Below are 16271 nucleotides of genomic sequence, written 5' to 3'. Positions count from 1 at the left end.
TTTTGTAGCCAGCCAAGAGTCTTTCAATTCTTGTTTGAGGTATCTTCGCCCATTCTTCCTTACAAACGTCTTCCAGTTCTTTGAGATTCCTGGGCTGTCTGTGACACACTGCTCTTTTAAGGTCTATCCATAGATTTTCAATTATGTTGAGGTCAGGAGATTGTGAAGGCCATGGCAAAACCTTCAGTTTACGCCTCTTGATGTAATCCACCGTGGATTTTGAGGTGTGTTTAGGATCATTATCCATTTGTAGAAGCCAGCCTCTCTTTAACTTCAGCTTTTTCACAGATGGCATCAAGTTAGCGTCCAAAATTTGCTGGAATCTTATTGAATCAATTTTCCTTCTACTCGTGAAATGTTCCCTGTGCCACTGGCTGCAATACAACCCCAAAGCATGATTGATCCACCCCCATGCTTAACAGTTGGACAGAGGTTCTTTTCATTAAATTCTGTGCCCTTCCTTCTCTAAACGTACCTTTGCTCATTCCGGCCAAAAAGTTCTATTTTAACCTCATCGGTCCACAGAACTTTATTCCAAAATGCATCAGGCTTGTCTATATGTTCATTTGCAAACTTCAAACGCTGATTTTTGTGGTGAGGACGTAGAAGAGGTTTTCTTCTGATGACTCTTCCATGAAGACCATATTTGTACAAGTATCTCTTTATAGTGGAATAGTGTACCACAACTCCAGTGCCTGCCAGATCTTCCTGGAGGGATCGTGCAGTCAAACGTGGATTTTGACTTGCTTTTCTCACAATCCTGCGAGCTGTTCTGTCTGATATTTTTCTTGGTCTTCCAGATCATGCTTTAACTTCCACTGTTCCTGATGACTGCCATTTCTTAATTACATTCCGAACAGAGGATATGGGCATCTGATAACGCTTTGCTATCTTCTTATAGCCTTCTCCTGCTGTGTGAGCGTCAACTATTCTCAGTTTCAGTGTTCTACACAACTGCTTAGAGGAACCCATGGTGCTGATTGTTGGAGCAAGGTCAGATGAGTCTGGGATTTTAAAACCTTTGAGATTGACATCACCTGGTCTTTCCAGACGATGATTGAGAACAATCCATGACACTGCCAGGTCTCAGCTGTCCAAAGGGGGCAGTACAAGGTATTAACTCTGCAGGGTGCCCAAACTTTTGCAGACACCATTTTTTGTTTTCTGTTCTTTTGAAAGTGTAAATGATGGAAATAAAATCAAACTTTTTTTGACATGTTATAAGAATGTCTAATCTGTAATTTGATGCCTTTTGGAGATTTTTCCATCTTTCCTTGGCTTCTTTTTGCACATTAAAATTAATTTTTGCCTGGGGTGCCCAAACTTTCAAACCCCACTGTATCAGCCCCAAACATCCCATGCATCCAAAGCAACAGTATCATTGTTGAACAACAAAAATATGAATGTTCTACAATGGCCATGTTGAAAGTCCAGATCTCAGTTCATTTGAGAATGCAGTCCACAAGCATCATCCATTAATAATAATAATAATTATAATAATTATTATTATTATTATTTTATTTTTTTATAGTGCTCTTTCTCCAAACAGGACTCAAGGCAAGCCAGGCCCTGAAGCCCCTACCAAGAGGCATGGAAATCTCCATCTTCCCACGAAGATCCTGGACTCGGCACTCCCCTAAAGTGGAAGTGGTACGCCTCCGTTTTGGGAAACGTCTGCCATTGCCGCCCCCTCTCTGCCCCCAAACTGCTGCAGACTGTCAGTCACTTGACGTCTGCAGCCGTTCTGCTTCCTATGACACAGGACTTGTACTGTACATGCGCAAAATACCGAACATCCGTATTTTGTGACATGGGAAGCACCAGAGTTGGGACCTGAATCAGGCCAACTGTGTGAACCTGGTAGAAACTCACCCATCAGACTGAGCCATTATTACTGCAAAAGGTGGTTCTAGCAAGAATTAGTTTGTAGGGGTTGTACACTTAGGAAAGAAGCTATTTTTTTGTTTTTATTGAAAAAAGAAAATATAAAGGACAATGAATTATGAGTTTGAAAATGTACGTATATAAGAGTCTACTGGCTAAAAGACTTCTGTCACTAACTATGTTACTAAGATGTTCATGTTTGTACCGCTTTTGATGTTTCAGCTGGATGTTGTAAAGATCTTCACTGCACTGTGGATTATATAGACACTTTGACGTGTATCTATAGCGGTGACAAAGAAGAGAACACTAGCATTTCATATACCCTGCATGCAGAATGGTAAGCAGATATCACCACAAACTGCAGCACACGTCTTCTCCTATTAATGTTGGTGTAATTTGCCTGATTACATTTAATTAATTGCTAGAATAATTAACGAACTGCAAAATCAGCAAACCGACGGTGCTTCTTTATGTGGGTAAGTGTGATTTACTTGTCCGCATAGAGGATTTAAAGCTTCATACACATGTCATAGACTTTGGACAGTAATCTAGTTTTGCAGGTTGCTCAGAAAAACGGGTAGGAAGGAAACACTAAACACGTGTGACGTCACGCAGTCACTCCGGAAACGGTCCCGGCCTGCTCTCGTTTTCCTGGCACCATCCCAGCAACGCTGCGTCTCCGCCCGTCAACAGCCGTGCCTGTTAATCACATTGCGGCCGCATCCATCGGGGATGCGACCGCAATGTGTATGGCCGTGCAGCCGCTGTGCGGTCTCTGCGCATGCGCAGTTTGCCGCCACCGGCAAACTGAGCTGTGGGCCCGATTATCTTTATTACATGTGCCACTTCTGTGTGTTCATATTATTTTCTCTACAATTGTGTTTCCAGCAGATAGTATCTAGCAGTTGTGCTTAATATCTGAACTGGTGAAAAAATTAAATGTTGTGGTTGTGCAATTATGTGTTTCGCAGTTGACCTTTTGTGAGTGATCCGTGGTTTAATATTACTGTATAAGTTATTCAACTTATGACCCTCCAGCTGCTTTGGGACTACACATCCCAGCATGATTTTCAACAGTTTTAGCATGCCCTAATAACAAAATCATTTTCTACTGCATGCACAAAAGAATTTAGAAACCACACTCACTCAAGACGGGATGCAGTAAAAATGGCAGCTGTCAGGAGCCCAGCATTTAGCATACCGACGCCGAAATCTCGACACCCGACAATGCCAAAAGCCAGGATCCCAGCAAACAAGGGCTATTTCCACTCCTGGGTGTCCATGACGCCCATAGAGTGGGAGAAGATTCTGTGGTGAGTGCTGCGGGGCCGCCTGTCCTACTGCCAGCATTCTGGCGGGTGGGTTGCCACTGTCGGGATATTGACCCGATGTATGTAACCTCTCAAGACAACTTCTGGGACATTCTGCAAGTGAATCTCTCCCTGTTATATACACTTACTTATTATTCTACCCGATAGCTGTTGACTATGGCATATGCCAAAATTCTAAAAAAATAAATTAGAGATGAGAGGGTTGGGATTTACTCGAATTTACTTGGATCTAAAAAACAGCATCTTATTGGCTATCGGCTCCTAAGTGCTTTGGATATCCAATGAGATAAATCTGGAAAAATCAGAACTTATGCTATTTTGGTGAAAAGAGAAGAATAAATCCGAACCCGCACATCTCTAAAGCAAATATGCATGTAATGCCACCATGAGTTAACAGTCTTTTGGAACTGTATGCAATATCAGTAGCTAGCCGAGTTCCAAGGATTGTTTTATGAATGAGACAATATGTCCAAAAAGGTTCTATTCAACAGTCTTTTATAATGTAATCCTGGCGTGCTTCAAAAATTGTTTACTAGATGAAATCTGAAGTGCTTACATTTCCTTATCTGTTTTGGGTGAATGCTTCCCCTCAAACTTCTGATTCTTAAGCTTTGCATATGGAGATGAAAACTGTTGTTGTTGTTGTTGTTGCATTGTCTCTTTTCTATGATAATATTCTACATCCCATTCAACAAGTGCCCATCTTATTTCCCCATTTGCCATCTGCCACTGGTGGAGCATGACCAGGTTCACAATAGTGTTTATCCTTTGATTACATTGAATCATCTTCCTTTTTTTAAAAGGACCCTTGAAGAATCAGAAGAGACTTGTGATCTGATTTCCCCGGGCAGGAGACAGGAATACATCTGCACCATTAATATGGAAAACTTCAATGTTGATGACAAATGCACAGTTTTCATAACTGCAAAAGTCAATGGACATTCTCACTCAAATAAGACCTGCGGACCTTTCAGTATAGGTGACCGGTGTAAGTTACATAAATGTTTGCATTATTTCAGTTCTCAAAATAATCTAAAATTATGGTCGGAAGGATAGTTCTAAGTGGTGTTCATTTATAAAGAATAAAAATGTTCCTTAATCAAACACATTATGGTAGCTTTAAATTGGAATCTCATAATGAAATATTATTTTATCTTATCAACAGTTGAGCCAACAACACCATTTAATCTTACAGTCTCTTTTGTGGAGAGCTACAATGTTACCTGGAAAACCAGCTATGATAACAATATAGTCATAAATGGAGAACTGGCATATGAGCTGGGCTTCAAGAAAGATAAAGAATCTTGGCAAGTAAGAGCACTTGTATAGGATAAACACAGCCATCCCCTGAGCAATGGTTCTTTGGTAATCAATCCCCATGTTTTGATAGAACCAGAAGTCCATCCAAGTCCTTGAAGATGAAAAACATGTGGTCTTCCTAAGTTCATCCTTTCAAGCCAATGAACTATATGTTGCCAGAATCCGAGCCCGACCAAAGCCGGAATCAATATATAGGGGCCAGTGGAGTGCATGGAGTACCCCCGTCATTTGGAGGACCCCAGATGATGGTATGAACCCTACTATTATTGTATCATATTTAAATTATAGATTGTGTACAAAATCCTGGCAGACGGGATCCCAACGGGCAGAATTCCGACACATCCTGGTATGTTCACCCTACCACAAATCCTACCCTTTACTCTAACTTCCCCCTCCCACAGCGTAACAGTTCCCCCTCACCCCCTCCGCCTAACCCTAACCCTACTTACCTCCGGGATCCATCAGGATCCTGCTGTGGGTCTGATTACTGTCGGGATCCTACTGTCGGTCTGCTGTCGGGTTCCGACTGCCAGTAATTGGACCGCATCCCTACATTATATCTTAGGATGATTTAAATGCAAGTGGTGACTAATTCACAGAAGAATCATGTACATTTTCTACAATGTTGGCCAAGGAGATCCAACACAGTGGATTTTAGGTTAGGACAGGAGGAATATTTTTCTTCAGCTCTGTGCTAATTAAAACACATTTATTAAGAATAAAGTTAGTGCTGGGGGGGGGGTACTAGGGGGCTGTTGCCAAGTGTGGGCATGGCGCTGCCTGCTCACTGGGTGCCCAATACAGAAGCCTGGGCACCCAGAGACTGGCTTGCATACTTTGTACCTGCCCATCTCGGCAGTGTCTGCACCCCCTGGTATCGTCCTTGAAGAACACTGTAGTTGGCAGCAAAGTTGTACGGGCTGGTACATCCTCACAACTTGACAAACTTGGGAGACAGCCCTTATGTGTGCCCATTATTACTGAGCTCACGCTTGGTACAAATGGTCATTTTAAATTTGTCTTTTTTTTTTTTTCGAAAAGAACTAAATTAATTGTTTATACCTGACTCTAATGTGAGTTAGCCGGTTTCATGAAACTAATTTATACTACACAACAGTGTTTAGTAAATACATGCAAGACTGGAACATCTATTATATAATATTGTATAGCAGCATGATTATCACTAAAACTTATGCTGGACACACACTGGCCTATATATCAGCCGTTCAATTGTGCGGTACAGCCGAGGGACGATATATCTGCAGATATATCAGCACATAGTGCTGTGTACACCCGTCCGTACACTTGCTGCAGGAAGTGCTGGTGACTGACATCACAACTGAGCGGGCACATGTAAATGCTCAACCAAGTTGTGACGTCAGGCGATATCTCCTGTTTAAAAGACTTATTGGAGCACACCTGTATCCCCATGCAATGTACTGATACATTATGATTCAGATTGTGCTTTTTAAAAAGCTCACATAAAGGTATCACTTTAAAAGAACTATTGTTTTGTGTCAAGTATTGAATCACCTCTTCTAAATTTCAAAGACTTTAATCTTTCTATATCTTTAGAATTTATTAAGACCTCCTCTCAGAACTGGATATCCCTGATATATTTTTTACCTGTGTTCCTGCTCATTGTCATCATGCTGATATTGAAGTGCTTGAAATGGCCACAGTGGTAAGTGTGTAATAAATGCTACATGTATATTATAAATGAATCACAGTACAGTACATAGAGTATGTGTATATATCAATATTTACTTATCTATGCATCAACATCTGTCTGTATCCATATCTATCTATCTATCTATCTATCTATCTATCTATCTATCTAACTGAATGTCCATACACGTCTTGCTGAACCAGTTTTCTGTAGTTTATTCAGGATAAAATCAGAATAGCGAACACACATACCTCCCAACTGTCCTGATTACATTGGGACAGACCCGACAGTCCCACTATTTGGACACTGTCCCACTCACGGGCCGCAGTGTCCCGTGGGTGGGGGTGGGGGGGTGGGAGTAAGATTGTGGGAGCCTTTGATCACTGTATTGATTTTGTGTGCTTGTGACCGGCATCTAAGCAGTGCAGGGAGGTGAGCTTGGGGGCTGCTTAGTGGCTCGGGAGCGCTGGGTACGCCCCCACAATTCAATCTTTGTTAAACTGTGTATGTATAGCGTTTGCCCACAAGGCTTCACTTGCGTGGATGTCTGTTATTGCTCAGCGGATCTAATTTTACAAAGACGGTAGTGTCATCTAATATTGTGCTGTATATTTTATAATGATCACAAATTTTCTTTGTTTAGAACATTTGCATTTTCCTTCAGGGATTAACACAAGAAGATGCTTGGGGCTACTAACTTATGAGCAAGCAGAGCCGGCCCTAACCAATATGATGCCCTAGGCAAGATTTTGGCTGGTGCCCCCTAGCACCACCGCTGGTTCTGCCTCTGACCTTGCACCTCTTTCCCAGCACCATCACCCCTCACCCATAGCAGTCCTTGTACCCCCTATATTTTAAATAGGAACAGTTCACACATTTGACGCACAGCCCAAAAAGGGGCATCTTCTTGCTGGGAAGGGGTTTGGCCACACAATAGTAACCCCAATTCCAATTACGCCACACAGTACTGCAACTTTATTCACATTTTATCTTGCGATAGTGTCCATAATTCATATTACATCCCACAGTAGTATCACTTTACCTTATAAACGTTACTCCTCACAGTAGAGCCCCTTATTCACATTACATCACACTGAATTGCTCCTTATTCACATTACACCTCACCTTATTGCTCTTTATTCACATTAGACGACACAGTAGTGCCCTTTCTATATGCAACGCCACATAGTAAAGCACCTTATACACATAATGCCACACATTAGTAATGCATTTATACACATTTCCACACAGTAATGTACCTTACACATATGAGACACATTAATGTCCTTATAAACATAATGCGCCTTACACATTATGACAACCTTTATTAATGCCCTTTTACACATAATGTACCTTATACATATGGCGCACATTATTAATGCCCTTATACACATAATGACACACATAGCGCCCCCTACACATTTGCTGCACATTATTAGTGCCCCTATACACATAATGACACACATACAGTAGTACCCTGTTACACATATGCCGCACATTATTAATGCCCTTATACACATAATGACACACATAGCGCCCCCTACACATTTGCTGCACATTATTAGTGCCCCTATACACATAATGACACGCATAAAGTAGTACCCTGTTACACATATGCCGCACATTATTAATGCCCTTATACACATAATGACACACATAGTGCACCTTACACATGTGTTGCACATTATTAATGCATTTTTACATGACACACATAATGCTCCTTACACATATTCCGAACACTACTGCACAACCAACCCACTCACATGCACACAGCACTCACACTGCCACTAACACTGTGACCTCTGCCTCTGCTTGGATACAGATGTGTCCTCACAAATCTTGCCTCAATGCTAACGTCGAGCACCTTTTTTTAAATGAAAATGCATTTTATTTGCATTGCTATGTGGCTAGGATGCACAAGCAGCTTCTGCTGATTAAACTGATATGCAGCATGCCTATATACTGTGTGAGACTGTGGCTGTATCTGCATATGAAATGTTACACACAGAATATAGGCATGCCACATATCATTTTAATCAGCAGAAGCTGATGATGCCCCTAGGCATATCAAATGCCCTAGGCAATTGCCTAGTTTGCCTATGCCTATGGCCGGCTCTGTTAGCAAGCCATGTAAAGCTGCCCATGGGAGAAGCAGCTGGTGCTTAGAGCTACACTTGCAGCAATGAGCGTTTGCCCCTGAGACTTGTTGATCATCACAGCAAAGCAGACACTTACTGGAAACTTCAAGCACCACGCTTAAATTGGAAATTAAAATTGATGGAGATAAGGGGTATATGTGGTATAAACACAGTCTCACCTGCACCACATCCTGTTAGACTCTGCCTCAATTAGTTTCCTCTGCAGAGCAGTCACTTTATTTCGGATTTCGTTGCATAACTTGGGTTTAGTCAAGTTCAACAGTAGCACGGAGCACCAACTTTGAGTGTCAAGCATCTGTTTTTTCCTTCATTGCTCCTCTCCCTGATGTCACATCAAGATCATACATACCTCAGTTTATTTCTAGGTCACTAGATTGTACAGTAGTGAAAACGCAATCTAAATACATCCAGTAGTTTTTGCTTAATGCCAGAACAAACAGACAGACAAAAATTCAGTTTTTTTGCTTTATCTTATGTCCTAGAGGATGCTGGGGTCCATTTTAGTACCATGGGGTAAAGACGGTTCCGCAGGAGCCTTCGGCACTTTAAAACTTTTCAACAATGTGAACTGGCTCCTCCCTCTATGCCCCTCCTCCAGACCTTAGTTTAGAAAATGTGCCCAGGAGACTGGATGCACACTAGTGGAGCTCTACAGAGCTTTGCTGGAAAAAAACTTTCTTAGGTTTTTTATTTTAAAGGGAAGCTGCTGGCAACATCTTCCCTGCTTCGTGGGACTTAGTGGGGGAAGTAGGAACCAACTTCTCAATTAGTTATTGGTTCTGCTTCCGCTGACAGGACACCATTAGCTCCTGAAGGGTACTGAACACAGCCTAAGCCTGGCCAGCGTTCACTCCCACAGCACTGCCGCCACACCCTAACAGAGCCAGAAGTAAGAAGGCTGGTGAGTATATTGCCGGAGTCCTGCAGAGAGGGGATCCTCCGGTCATCGTTGGCGGCATACAGGTACACGCGCAGCGCTGCGCGCCATGTCTCTCAGCGCAAGGGTGCAGAGCGTGGGGGGGGGGGCGCTCTGAGGGCATGTTTTAAAACCTTACTCTCACTGGCAAAAAGGGTACATACATGTACAGCCGCTGATGTGCCATCCCCAGCCAGTATAAATATTAAATTGCTGAGGCTAAAGGGGCTTCTCCTCACACTTGCCAGAACACTCACTGGGTGCCATTTTCTCCTGCAGAAACTCCAGTGTGAAGCTCCTGAAGGCTGTTTCTCCTCATGACAACGCTGATACAAGTACAGGGTGTTATAGAAGGGGCAGAGAGTGTTCATTATAATTAGGTCTGTGGGCCTATTACAGGTTGAGTATCCCATATCCATATATTCCGAAATATGGAATATTCCGAAATACAGATTTTTTTGAGTGAGAGTGGGATAGTGAAACCTTTGTTTTTTGATGGCTCAATGTACACAAACTTTGTTTAATACACAAAGTTATTAAAAATACTGTATTAAATGACCTTCAGGCTGTGTATATAAGGTGTATTTGAAACATAAATGAATTGTGTGAATGTACACACACTTTGTTTAATGCACAAAGTTATAAAAAATATTGGCTAAAATGACCTTCAGGCTGTGTGTATAAGGTGTATATGAAACATAAATGCATTCTGTGCTTAGATTTAGGTCCCATCACCATGATATCTCATTATGGTATGCAATTATTCCAAAATACGGAAAAATCCGATATCCAAAATACCTCTGGTCCCAAGCATTTTGGATAAGGGATACTCAACCTGTATTGATATATGCGCTGTAAGTGGGTAATATTTCCACAATTCACAATAAGGCGCAGTGTGTGGACTGGCAGATCCCTCTGTGTCTCTCTGACAGACTTTAGTGTGGGTCTGTCCCCAATAGCTCCCGTATGTGTGTGTGTGTGTGTGTGTGTGTGTGTGTGTGTGTGTGTGTGTGTGTGTACAAGTGTGTAACATGTCAGACATTGGGGAGGGTTCTTCCCAGGAAGAACCCATTTTAGATACACAAGAGGGTAATATGGGGCCCTTCCCTCTCAGAAGGAGCCGGAGTGGGTGAGAATGTTGCAAAAGAATATGTCAATGCTTGCAAAGAAATTCTCTGAGTCTGAACAACAGACTAAATATTGGAGGCAGTCTGTGGAGGATGCACTGTTTACTGACCCCTCCATATCATCCACTCGGGTCCCATCCAGTTCCCAGAAAAGGTCTCTGGCCCAGATAATGCAGGGGGACACAGACACAGATTCCGACTCTGACGTCGACACTGGGGATTTTAGAGGGGTAGACCCCAAATTAGCCAAAAACATACAATATATGATAATTGCTATAAACGAAGTGTTGGAGTTTCCTGAAACAACACTGGTCCCAGAGGAAAAGGATTATTTTAAATTAAATAAAGGTTGCGACTTTTCCTCCTTCAAAGGATTTAAATGCGTTCTTTGAAGAATCCTGGGATAACCCTGAGAAGAAATTTACCCTTCCCAGAAGGATACGTGTAGCGTACCCTTTCCCTGAGGAAGAGAGGCACAAATGGGAGACACCCCAATGATAGACACATCAGTCTCTCGGCTGTCTAAGAAAATTGTTTTGCCTGCCCCTGGTTCAGCCTCTTTAAAATCCAGCTGACTGTAAATTAGAAACAACCCTGAAATCCATATATACAGCTAACGGAACGGTGCTCAGGCCCACCATTGCTTGTGCGTTGGTAGGTAACGCTGTGGAAAAGTGGTCTGACAACTTGCTTGTTAACATAGACACAGTTGACAGGGATGAAATAGTCCTAACTCTCGGCCATATCAAAGATGTTGCAGGTTACTTAGTTGAAGCTATGAAGGATATTGGGTTGCTGAGTTCAAGATCCTTCGCTATGGCGATTTCAGCCCGCAGGACGCTGTGGATCCGCCAATGGAATGCTGATGCGGAATCAAAAAAGAACATTGAGGCGCTTCCTTACAATGGAGAAGCCCTCTTTGGAGACAAACTGGATGCCATGATTTCAACAACTACATCAGGCAAGTCAGCATTTCTGCCTTCCGCAGCTGCTCCACCTAGGAAAGGATTTAATTCTCATACGATGCAATCCTTTCGCCCAACAAGTCCAAAAAGGCAAAGGGTACCCCCTTCTTCACAGGAAGAGGGCGAGGAAGGGGTAAAAAATCTACAACACTATCAGGCTCGCAGGAGCAGAAATCAACAGCTACTTCTGCTAAAACCTCAGCATGACGCTGGGGCTCCGCTGCGGGAGTACGATCGGGTGGGGGCACGTCTACTGTCTTTCAGCCAGGTCTGGGTTCACTCAGATCTGGATCCTTGGGTATTGCCGATAGTATCCCAAGAATACAAATTGGAATTTCAGGACCTTCCCACATGCCGATTTTTCAAATCAGCCTTACCAGCTTCTGTCCAGGACAGAGCAAAAGTGCTGAACGCAATACAGAAATTATGTCAAGACAATGTAATTTCCTTAGTTCCTGTGTCACAACAGGAAAAAGGGTTTTATTCAAGCCTGTTTGTAGTGCCGAAACCGGATGGCGCGGTCAGACCGATTTTAAACCTAAAGACTCTGAACCTTTATTTGAAAAGGTTTAAATTCAAGATGGATTCCCTGAGAATGGTGATCTCCAGCTTGGAGGAAAAGGAATTTCTGGTATTGATGGACATCAATGATGCTTATTTACATGTTCCCATCTACCCGCCGCATCAGGCATACCTGAGGTTTGCGGTGCAGGACTGCCACTACCAGTTCCAAACATTGCCTTTCGGGCTCTCCACGGCTCCGAGAATATTCACCAAGGTGATGGCGGAGATGATGGTTCTTCTTCGCAAGAAAGGAGTCAAAGTCATCCCATACGTGGACGATCTCCTCATAAAAGCGAGATCCAGGGAGAAACTAGTGCAGAACATTGCACTTTCCCGGACGGTGCTTCAACAGCACGGTTGGATCATAAACCTTCCAAAATTACAATTGGAACCCACAATGAGGTTATCATTTCTGGGAATGCTATTGGACACGGAAGCACAGAAAGTATTCCTACCGGTGGAAAAGGCTCTGGAGATTCAGAGGATGGCCAAACAAGTTTTAAAACCAGCACGCGTATCGATTCATCAGTGCATCCGCCTGCCGGGGAAGATGGCAGTGGCCTACGAGGCTCTACAATTTGGCCGATTCCACGCCAGGATGTTCCAATGGGACCTACTGGACAAGTGGTCTGGATCGCACCTACACATGCACCGGAGGTTAATCCTGTCAACAAAAGCCAGAATTTCACTCTTGTGGTGGCTTCAAAGTTCTCACCTCCTGGAGGGACGCAGGTTCGGGATTCATCAGGCGGCACACCTTCTTCAAGGTCGTCCCATACAGATCCAGTCAGACAATGTAACGGCAGTAGCTTACATAAACCGCCAGGGCGGAATAAAAAGCAGAGCGTCAATGGCAGAGGTGACAAAGATACTCCTCTGGGCAGAAAGACATGCAAAAGCTCTGTCGGCAATTTTCATTCCGGGAGTGGACAACTGGGAAGCAGACTTCCTCAGCAGACACGATCTCCATCCAGGAGAATGGGGCCTCCACCCAGAAGTCTTTGCAGAGGTAGCAGATTGTTGGGGCGTTCCTCAAGTAGATATGATGGCATCATGTCTCAACAAGAAGCTTCAGAAATATTGTTCCAGGTCAAGAGACCCACAAGCAATAGCAGAGAATGCACTGGTGACCCAGTGGGTGTTTCAGTCGGTATTTCGGTTCCCTCCACTTCCACTAATACCAAAAGTTCTCAAGATCATCAGAAGAACAAGGGTTCAAGCAATTCTCATTGCTCCAGACTGGCCAAGGAGGGCTTGGTATCCAGATCTTCAGGAGTTATTACTGGAAGATCCTCAGCCTCTTCCTCTTCATGAGGACATGCTTCAGCAGGGGCCGTTTGTTTATCAAGACTTACCGTGGCTGCGTTTGACGGCATGGCTGTTGAGCACCAGATCCTAGCCCGTAAGGGTATTCCCAATGAAGTAATTTCCACACTTTTTCTGGCCAGGAAAGGGGTAACGTACAAACATTACCATCGTATTTGGAGAAAATATGTTTCTTGGTGTGAATCCACGAAGTCTCCTGCGGTGGAGTTTAAATTAGGACGTCTTCTCCTATTTCTACAGGCGGGTGTGGATGCTGGCTTGAGATTAGGGGCTATCAAGGTCCAAATTTCGGCCTTGTCCATTTTCTTTCAGAAACAGTTGGCTTCCCTTCCTGAGGTCCAGACGTTCGTGAAGGGGGTTCTGCGCATCCAACCTCCCTTTGTGCCTCCTACGGCGCCATGGGATCTTAATGTGGTGTTGCAGTTCCTTAAATCGGACTGGTTTGAGCCTCTACAAGAGGTAGAGTTGAAGTTTCTCACTTGGAAAGTGGTCAAGCTGTTGGCCTTGGCCTCAGGCAGACGAGTGTCTGAATTAGGGGCTCTGTCACACAAGAGTCCTTATTTGATTTTTCATGAAGATAGAGCTGAACTGCAGATGCGTCAGCATTTTCTTCCAAAGGTTGTGTCTTATTTCCATATCAACCAACCTGTGGTGGTGCCAGTGGCTTCTGACACCTCAGCCGTTTTCAAAAGTCCTTGGATGTTGTCAGAGCGTTGAGTACTTATGTTGCAAGAACGGCTCGGATAAGGAAAACAGAATCTTTGTTTGTCCTCTTTGACCCCAACAAGATTGGGGGTCCTGCTTTTAAGCAGACGATTATGCGCTGGATCAGGGGTACCATTCAGCACACTTATTCCACGGCAGGATTGCCGTTACCGAGTTCGGTAAAGGCCCACTCTACAAGGAAAGTGGGTTCTTCCTGGGTGGCTGCCCGGGGTGTCTCGGCATTGCAAATTTGCCGAGCAGCTACTTAGTCAGGGGCAAACACATTTGCTAAGTTTTACAGGTTTGACACCTTGGCTGCTGACGACCTTCAGTTTGGTCAGTCAGTTCTACAGGAACATTAGCACTATCCCGTCCGTACTGGGAGCTTTGGTACATCCCCATGGTACTAAAATGGACCCCAGCATCCTCTAGGACGTAAGAGAAACTAGGATTTTAATTACCTACCGGTAAATCCTTTTCTCGTAGTCCGTAGAGGATGATGGGCGCCCACCCAGTGCTAATTTTTCCTGCAGAATTACGTTTAATCTTTTTACACAGGTTCTCATTTGTCAAGATGTTCACAGCTGTTGCTGTTGCGTTATGCATGTACGTTAGCATGGGTTATGTTGAAAGCCATGTTAGGCGGCATGTTTTGTATGGTGTGAGCTGGTGTGAATCTTGCCACTAGTTTAATGTACATTCTTCTCTCGAAGTTGTCCGTCTCCTCGGCACAGTTCCTATACTGAGGTCTGGAGGAGGGGCATGGAGGGAGGAGCCAGTTCACACTGTTGAAAAGTCTTAAAGTGCCGAAGGCTCCTGCGGAACCGTCTATACCCCATGGTACTGAAATGGACCACAGCATCCTCTACGGACTACGAGAAAAGGATTTACCGGTAGGTAATTAAAATCCTATTTTCACCTCCATAGTTCACAAACAGCACGTAGAGCAGTGGTTCTCAAAGTGTGTGTCGTGGCCACAGGACTCTTGCAGGGGTGCCTCGAGTTGGTGATAGAGAACCAATTAAAATTAGTTATGATCAATGGAATAGGCAAAACCAGGGCTGGTGGTTGCCAGTCATAAAATATGTCTACAAACAGAAGTGAATCTTGTCCCTCACCACATAATTAAACCTAAGGATGACATGTAAATACAATTTACTTAATTTAATATTTCTTTTTAATTTTCCAATAAGAGACTTTGGCCAAGGGGTGCCATGAAAACAATTCTGATACTCTAGGGCGCCGTGATTCAAAAAAGTTTGGGAACCACTGCCCTAGAGGCATATTTCTAAAAAAAAAATTGCTATGTACAGACACAACCTTTACAGTTTTATTATATGCATAGACATACTGCACAACCAAAAAACGATGTTTTCAATATTTGTCGCTCTGTCGCGTTGTCGCTATGTGGTTTACTAACTAATTTTTTTTTATACTAAATAACTGTGTAAGATTTGTCAGCTTCACCTGGATATTTGGAAGATATTCACATACAAACAACCAAAGTTATTCTTCTGTCTGTCGTTCTGTCTGTCTGTCTGTATGCACATAGGGGTGAGCACCTAATTTTATTTGGGGGCATGTCTAGCACTATTTTACATTCCCTCAGTAGAATCACATGGCTTAATCTACATTCTCCCTAGTTCCTAATAATACAAGTAGATATAATACACCCCAGAAAAACAAAATGAAACATAATGGTGCGACCACCGGCCGGTACTGACTGTCCACTACGGCATAGCCCTGAGTCCTAGCTGCCGCTGCACCCTATCGCTGCTTGCACTTCCCCAACCTATCCCTGACCCGGGATACGGTTACGTGACCGGCGGTCGCGAGACCTCCAATCACTATACCGACACCGGAATCCCGCCAGGTGGAAAACCCGGCAGTCAGCACCCGTAGAGTGGGAATAGAACCTGTGGTGAGTACAGCGAGCCACCGAGTCCACTGCGTGGCGAGTGCAGCAAGCCCGCAAGGGGCTTTGTTGCGCTGGCCCCCCGCCTCCCTGCTGGCAATCTAAACACTGGGATCACAGCGTTGGTATGGTGGCCGGCGGTATCCCAATCGCCAGTCACCCATACCCAACCCCTGTTCCAGGGGCGGAACTAGAGAGTGATAGGTCTAGGTGCAGATGCATTTCGTTACCCACCACCACACACACACACACACACACACACACACACACACACACACACACACACACACACACACACACACACACACACCCCTTGCACCCACCAGCACCTACGCCCTGATTTTGAGTGGGTCACTCTGAAAAGTACGGGAGATTTAGGGGGCCAAACAT

The 16271-nt window shown here is 43.9% G+C and overlaps 1 protein-coding gene across 1 annotated transcript in view; it reads left to right on the top strand.

Annotated features, from left to right (window-relative positions):
- The window catches only part of IL21R (interleukin 21 receptor), a 189404-nt gene that overhangs the window by 103872 nt on the left and 69261 nt on the right, over window positions 1-16271 (top strand). The window contains exons 8-12 of the mRNA XM_063932793.1: window positions 2107-2221; window positions 4019-4203; window positions 4381-4526; window positions 4606-4783; window positions 6111-6219. Coding sequence (XP_063788863.1) covers window positions 2107-2221; window positions 4019-4203; window positions 4381-4526; window positions 4606-4783; window positions 6111-6219 — 733 coding nt within the window. The remainder of the gene's footprint in view (window positions 1-2106; window positions 2222-4018; window positions 4204-4380; window positions 4527-4605; window positions 4784-6110; window positions 6220-16271) is intronic.

Source organism: Pseudophryne corroboree, chromosome 7 (genome assembly GCF_028390025.1).
Source record: "Pseudophryne corroboree isolate aPseCor3 chromosome 7, aPseCor3.hap2, whole genome shotgun sequence".
Taxonomy (NCBI): Eukaryota; Metazoa; Chordata; class Amphibia; order Anura; family Myobatrachidae; genus Pseudophryne; species Pseudophryne corroboree.
Note: the sequence above shows the minus strand (reverse complement) of the source record. Positions and strands in the feature narration are given on the sequence as shown.